The sequence below is a fragment of the Dreissena polymorpha genome, chromosome 12 (genome assembly GCF_020536995.1).
Source record: "Dreissena polymorpha isolate Duluth1 chromosome 12, UMN_Dpol_1.0, whole genome shotgun sequence".
NCBI lineage: Eukaryota > Metazoa > Mollusca > Bivalvia > Myida > Dreissenidae > Dreissena > Dreissena polymorpha.
In genome coordinates, this window is record NC_068366.1 from 23,416,619 (window position 1) to 23,424,339 (window position 7,721).

The following is a 7,721-nucleotide window of genomic DNA, read 5'->3' on the forward strand; positions in this document are numbered from 1 at the left end:
TTATATACTTACCATAATTCGCTTTCACGATAAAATAATAAGGTGACAAACACTAGTGACCATAACTCGCTTTCACGATAAAATAATTGGCTGACAAACACTATTGACCATAATTCGCTTTCACGATTAAAAGAAGTTAAGATGACAAACACTACTGACTATAATTCTCTTGCACTATTAAATGATAATAGCAATAGTTATAAACATAAAACACGTTATTAAAACGCTAAATGTTTTCTGAAAACATTTACTCATACGATTGAAGCGTAATTTAAAGCAATGAAAACATTTGTTTTTTTCACTTCACAAATATTTAGGTACATAACTAAAGTACGAAGAAACAAAGCTCACAACAAAGCTTTTTTTTAATTTCCATTATACATTTCTGATGTTCAAACAAGTCTTTAATTTTCATGAAGTCTCGTATGTCCATCACTTAATTCTGTTTTTGGCATATGGCGTAAACTGGGCAATTTGAATGCCGAAATTTACAACCATATACTGTTTTTACCATTTATTATATACATGTTTAATGCTTTTAACAAAATACAGGTTGTATCAATCGTTGAAATAAAAAATCCCGTATTACCATACTAGCCGGACTACTTCGACCCATTTAATGACGTCACATTACACGCACCGAAAATAGAAATATCGGTGGTCACATGACGAGACTTACATACCCTATTACGAAATATATTACGTAGTACATCGTGTGACGTCATTTCAGTGACAAAACACAATAGTTTTATCTAAACTCTGTAAGGACATGTCGGACCTTGTGTTTTTTAGCAGTAAACTATGTGTTAAAAACGTATTTTGGAGTGTGTGTTTATCATGCATAAATGTATATTTCGATAGGAATAAAATAAAATAGTGTGGTTTAAAACTAAGTTTCGATAAAGACATGGCAGATAGAAGTGGAAGTGCATATCGTTTAAACGTTTTTGTTATAAACATCGGATGAAAATTGTCAACTTAATTGTTATAAAAATTGGATTAACGATGGCATTAAGGTAAGCGTGTCGGAAACCTGTGTTTTCCCGGTTCAAATGTTTACACGTTAATTTACATAAACTGTATTCATACGCGTCTTAAATAAACGTACCGTTTTAGTCATTGTTTTGTCAGTTTTGTTAAAGTAAAAAATACATTTGTACACTCTCGTGGCTTGTGCTATTTCGCATCACACTCGAGGCTCCGCCTCTCGTGTGATACGTCATCACACAAGTCACTCGAGTGATACAAACTCTTGGAACAATTGACTAGCGTAATATTCCGTATATATCATATTTCCCTTTCTGTTTAAATAGCGTGTGCAGCTCATAACACGTGTAATAAAGTAAAAGCATAATTCAAGATAAACACTTTAAGACAAAAAATCAAAAAGACAACACACGTATTTTCCTTAGAACAACGTCTTCCGATGTTGAAGTCATTGTGACTCCATAAACTTATGATAATAAAATAATGAGAACAAACACACCAAAAACATACAATACATGAAATATTATGTTCCTACATTATAATGAACAGGAATAAACTTTACACTGCCGGCATTGAAATATATTCCGTGGTTTATGGTATGTCACGTTTGTATAGTTATTGTTTGTCAAACATTTATTTCATTCGCTTCATTAATAATTTAAGTTTTTCATATTTTGGCGTTTTTGTTTTTATTTGTGTTCGCCTTCTTATTGTTTGCACGGTGCGTTGAGGCGGCTGCAAATGTATTGCAGCTGAAGTCGCCGATATGTTCCTGGGCTGTTGTACTGAAACGATGAATGGAAACGTTTGCACTTCTACGATCATGTCCGATCTTGATGGACAACGATGATTTGTTTAAATAGTTCTTTATCACAGCATATTTCATGTTTAATCATAATGCAACTATTGCTAGCTTTTGTTAAGTATTAACTTAGTTAAATGTAAAATTGATACGCTGTTATTTTTTTATCCACTTCGACGATACATATTTATTACTGTGATATGTACACTGTTCTCGATTCGAAGAGAAAAATCCACTCACCATATTTCTATTTCATATCGACCATCATATCACTGTGATATGTAAACTGTTATTGATTGGAAGAGAAAGAAGCACTCACCATAATTCTATTTCATATTGACCCTCTTATGACTGGGGTATGCAAACTGTTATTGATTGGAAGAGAAACAAGCACTTACCATATTTCTATTTCATATCGACCATCTTTGCCATAGCTGTAATCTCCACGCTTGCCATTCTCCCAGCGCACCTGAATTAAATTAGATTCTTGTTTTATACTGGAGATTTTTAGTTTTGATATTTACATTTATAAATTTAAAGCTTCTAATGACACATGTTAAAACAGCCAAAATATGTGAACAAGTCCCTTTGAAACGAAATACGTAAAGATAAGACATAACACAAATTAAAATTTAAAATGCACATGTTACTTTTCATACAATACTAACGCAGTTTGGTATACAAAACTTGCATGTGCCTTTTGCGAGCCCTTACGTATAACCACTCCTTGGGTGGAAAAGGCAATGTCGCTCCATATAGCATCTAGCATTCTAGCATCTCGGCCTATACATTAAAAAATTAAACATTCTAACAATTAATCGCTACTGCATTATTTAATACAGTTTATCATAGCCAATCATAGGCTTAACACTGTCGCATAGTTTTTTGTAATTTAAAAGTATGTATTTATGTGTGTTTTTCTACTCAATGCTAACACATAATAATTTCGAGATAAAGAACATATAAATGTTTTAAATGTGCAAACGAGATGTTTCCATGGGTGTAGCACTTTAATACGTTTTGTGCGGGTCATGTGGCGGTCAAGGTTATGCGACCTTGATTGGTCCGTTTGCGGATGCGTTATACATAGTAATGATGGGCAAACAATAAACATAGTTCACTTATTGTATTTTATTGGCATAGATTTATTTTAATATATTTAAAAACACTATCGCCGAGTGAACTTTCACCTGGCGCGGTAAAATTAGTCATTGTAAAATCATTATGGATGAAATATCGTTTTTGCATCCATATGCGCATGCGAAAAATCGATAACGTGACAATGCTGTAGTAAGATTATGCTTGAAGTACTACTTCTTAGGCGTGGTTATATTCTTTTTTTATGAATTATTTTGATATTTTTCTTCTTGATGCCGTCAATATAACACTGTTTCAATAACACTGTTACAAGACAAAATAGCTGCTTGCAAAGAGATATTGTGAATTGTATTAATACATGTTTATATTTAGAGGCAATACCGTCGATTTCCCCTAAATAATATGCATGCTTTGTCCTGAAGATGATAACACATAAATAGTATATGCCTTATATTTTCCGAATAAATAGGCAAAAGTAAAATAACACATTTGATCGATTTCGAATTCCATATAGTACCATTTACACCCGATAGTGTAAAATGGAAGTGCCAGTTGTAATTGGCTTTCAAACTCGTGAATGAATTCTTTCCGGCGGTTAAAGAAACGAGTTTTATTCTAAAATAACTCACGGCTTTGTTAGTTTGCTTTGTATTGGTTGTTTTGACTGTTTTATTCTTAGAAGATGAAGCTATGGTCTATCGTTTTACGACACAAATGACAATAAATTAATTTCAACGCCACAATCGTGTTGCTTTATAGATATTTCTATTTATTGCCATACATCATTTATGTATTATTTGTATTCAATCTTCATTAAACATTATTTTAATTACCTGGTTTCACCCTACAGCCGACCGCCATTGTCTTCCCTGGTTTCAACGTACGTGGCTCGTCTGTCACTATGACGTCATATGCGCCTAGACCATATCGATAAACGGTGGTCATGTTATCGAAATCCCATGTGACCCACACTTTAAAATCTATAATAACAAGTAAGAAAGAAAATGATGTAGTAGTTTCGCGCTTATTTGGTTAAATATGTTTTTAAATTATTATTAATTCTTTATTTAGCTGGTTTGAACAGTAAATGTCAATTGAAAATAATCGTAAAATGTCCCTTCAATCAATAGTTATCATTATTTACCATATCTAACAATACATTTGGCAATACAAAGTTGATACGGAATGACTTTAAATGGTCAAACCATCTTCTGAGTGACCGACGACGGTTCCAGGCCCATGATGGTCTTGATTATCCCACACCCAGTCAGGACCACGGCGCACGCGGGAACCAATAACCGGAAAAGCGTCATTTTTGCTTTCAGCGTAAACCTTTGTCTCTATTTCCTTTTCATTTTGAAACCGTGTCATTGAGACTTCTTGAATGTCTCGAATATCCTCCTAAAAGAATCGAAAAGCAGCGGAGTGTATATACCACAATACATTTGAAACAATAACATGGTGTAAAAACTGCACACTGTAAACTCCATAATGTTGATTTAACATGATTTTAGACTTCAAGAACACAAAACACTACGAAATAAATTAAGGGACATTATATAGCCTGTATGTGTCAGAAAAATATTAAATGTGACTTCATGAACTAAACGTACTACAGCATAACTACAGATTTTTAAAATTATTAATATGATGCAAACTCATGTTTTTATTTGAAGACATGTTCGTAGGAATCTTCATGAAAAGTTATTTACACATACTGAAAATGACAACTGTGTTCCCGTATGTGTGAGACGCAAATAGCAGCCAATTGATGCAACAGCATTTCAATCATACTTGATATTTTTTAACGCTACTCCGTTCAGCAATAGTGGTAAAGCAAACATTAAGTAACGCATGCTTTTGAAACGATGAATCTATTTATGTTGCGATATTTACCTCATCCTCAATTGATAGCCCAGAAGAACTGCGCATAAAGCCCATTGACAAATCATCAAACAGAGATGCTTTTGTCTACAATATATCAAGGTTACATGAGCGAATCAAATCAAATTGATATTTAATAAAACAGGCATGTTTACAACTTAAATCACTCTGATATGCGTGACTTACATAAACAATGTTGTATTTATTCAAGCACGTGTTTTATGTGGTCATTAGGCTTTACCGAATTTATTATATATTTGTTTTGAAATCTTACAAACCTGTGAATTAAATGTATTTAATTTCTGATTGCTAGATTTTTTTATTTTTGTTTTCGAAATTAGCTCTTCCTAAAGAGACGTGATATATTAATGCTTTTTTACTAACAAAGGAAACGAACACAATGACAAATTTGACAATATACACAAAGGTAACTCTTCTTCGCTAATCTCCGTCCATCTTGGTAGCCAAACAGCTTCTTATGCCTTTCGGAAGCCGTGACGAGTTTTAACAAGCTCTACAAAATAAAGACGGTCTACTGCATCATTTGCTTTTCTAAATCAGAAAATGAGTCATTGAACGACCTATATCAACAGTTTAATATGCCATATGCCAAAAAAAGTACTGAGCGATTTGTGTTTGTTTTAAGTTTAACTTACGTGAGCTTGGCAGGAAAATACAAGCACAAGGGAACGATTTTATAATACTTGGTATACAAAATATGGATATGTGAAACGGGGACCGATAGTGTTAAAGCTTTGCGATATCAGAGTGTACGTAATACCTAAGTCGATAATACACAGACAAGTTCTTTGTATGTCGTAACCTAGTTTTTTTTATTGAACCTCATTATTGACATATGGACAGGTAACCGTATATAAGTTTTATTAGCTTCAAATAATGTTCAAACCTCGTCAAAATCGCCAACGCCGACGAAAAATACCGGCGTGCCTTTGTCTTCGATTTCTTCTACACCTCTCATCAAAGACATCAATGTCTAGAATGGATGGATATGAAACAATTTCATGGTGACGAAAATATATAATATTTCATTTTTCATACATATATAGTTTGTGTTTGAACGGTACTGAACTGTTATGGTCAGTTTGTGAATGCAAGATTTACAAACTAACCAAAATAAAGACTTGTGCTTATTGATAATTCCAAACGTAATGTTTCTATTCGTGAAATATTATGTTTTGCAATAATTGCCTTGTCTGTTTGCGTTGTGATGTCGGGTCCAGCTCTCAACCAAGTTTCAGTGGGTTTGCCGTCTGTTATAACAACAATCCTTGGACTCATAACGATCCCGCTACCTGTTGCAGCAAGGGCTTAAAAAACATGACGAATTAGCATCATGCCAACATGTATTCATTCATAAGTTATCAGATGTGAATTGATCTAATTGATTTTATTCGAATATGTAAATCTTATTGACATCTGAATTGAATTCATAATATGATCGAAGTCGTTCATAAAATTATATATACCTACCTCTTCAACACCTAGCACCTGCTACACTCAACCAAAGGCCTCCATATAATGGACTTGGTCCACCCAATCGAAGATTATCTATATAAATACACATTGAAACAGTAATTCAAACACAGTTATGAAAAACGTGTTTAAGATAACTATATCCATGCAAACATTATAGTCTTCAATTGGTCTTTTACCTATTTTCTCTCGAATCAACGTGTAGTTTGATGTTGGAAGTTGATGTAATTGCGTTTCGTGACCAAATGTAACTACGCCGACATATTCCCTTGTAAGTCCGAAACGTCCGTATTGAGCTGTCATCATGTCTAAGCCTAGAAAAAATGCCGTATTCATTTCCATGGAAAATGATATTGACACGGTCATATTAAATGATTTTGATTAGCATGTAATAAACATCTTCAAACAATTTTATAGTATTATCGAACAGTGCTTGTTATTTATATATAAACAAACGTTAGTTAACACACTTTACCATTAAGAAAATCGTTCACAAATGTTTTGGCCTGCGACCATGCGTTCCCAGAAGCCATGCTCTCTTATATGTCGAGACAGAGAACCGTTCGTATACTTTCTTCATCGCTTGTTAATTGACTTGCTTCAACATGAAATGTTATATTGTTTAATACGTAACATGAATACTTTTATTCAGCAATACGATCATCCTTCATTATAAAGGATTAATACATTAAACGCGTGAATATCGTGCTGGTTTTTCATATGTTTTTAAATTACCAAATTTTGGAAATATCTCAGAAAGTAAATAAGGTGTATAGTGGATATTTATACAAATACATACGCTCGTCTGTATAACACCTACACAATTAAACTACAACATGATTGTAACGCATCGAACTGCCGTTGTCCGACTAGACAAAATTAATACAGAAGCAGAAATACCTCCATTAAGTTTATTATGATGGTGCTCGTTACCAAACGAAATGTGTATAATTAGTATGTACTGAATTGATTGATAAATACAGTTTACTGAATTATATCTTGATTTGAAAGTAAGCACGGATAAAAGTAATACAACCTAATAGTAACCTTTTTTCAGCTCACTTTGCGATACCGCCTTCCAATAGTCATCATATACGAAGGCCCGATGTGTTTGGTGGATAACGTTTGTTTCTAAATACTACATGCAATAATGTACAGTTGATATAATTTCATGTGAGTTATATTGTAGGAAATGTTCGAAAATGTTGGGTTTGCATTGGGAAAAAAAACTATACCAAGAAATGACATTTACCCATGCAAATTACATTTTGCTGTGGTTTTGGTTACATACACATTTGTTTGTAAACAGTATACCGATGCTTGTATACGTTAGTTTAAATGTCAAACATGTATTTGATTGATTAGGTTTTAATAACAGCGTGTATTTTAATAATCATGTATAATAGCCTTTTCGTTATACAGTCGAATCATTTTATGTGCTCAATGGATACCTGCC

The 7,721-nt window shown here is 33.3% G+C and overlaps 1 protein-coding gene and 1 long non-coding RNA gene across 3 annotated transcripts; both read right to left on the reverse strand.

The window, feature by feature from the left end:
* Positions 1–1,397: 1,397 nt before the first annotated feature.
* LOC127853652 (uncharacterized) lies at positions 1,398–5,785 on the reverse strand. Of its 2 annotated transcripts, XM_052388338.1 has the most exons (8): positions 5,679–5,785; positions 5,193–5,285; positions 4,784–4,858; positions 4,093–4,288; positions 3,721–3,867; positions 2,481–2,572; positions 2,188–2,258; positions 1,398–1,772 (listed from the first exon to the last, which is right to left on the reverse strand). In XM_052388338.1, the coding sequence occupies exons 1-8, from the start codon at positions 5,757–5,759 to the stop codon at positions 1,655–1,657; spliced, it is 873 nt and encodes a 290-aa protein (XP_052244298.1). In that variant the 5' UTR covers positions 5,760–5,785; the 3' UTR covers positions 1,398–1,654. The 2 variants fall into 2 exon arrangements, with proteins under 2 accessions (XP_052244298.1, XP_052244299.1); XM_052388339.1 differs by having other exon boundaries at positions 4,784–5,323; positions 5,679–5,767.
* A 146-nt stretch (positions 5,786–5,931) lies between these two features.
* On the reverse strand, positions 5,932–7,398 carry LOC127852362 (uncharacterized). The gene is made up of 5 exons (XR_008036214.1): positions 7,313–7,398; positions 6,741–6,863; positions 6,445–6,579; positions 6,263–6,340; positions 5,932–6,099 (listed from the first exon to the last, which is right to left on the reverse strand). It is a non-coding gene; the product is annotated as an uncharacterized LOC127852362 (long non-coding RNA).
* Positions 7,399–7,721: the final 323 nt, after the last annotated feature.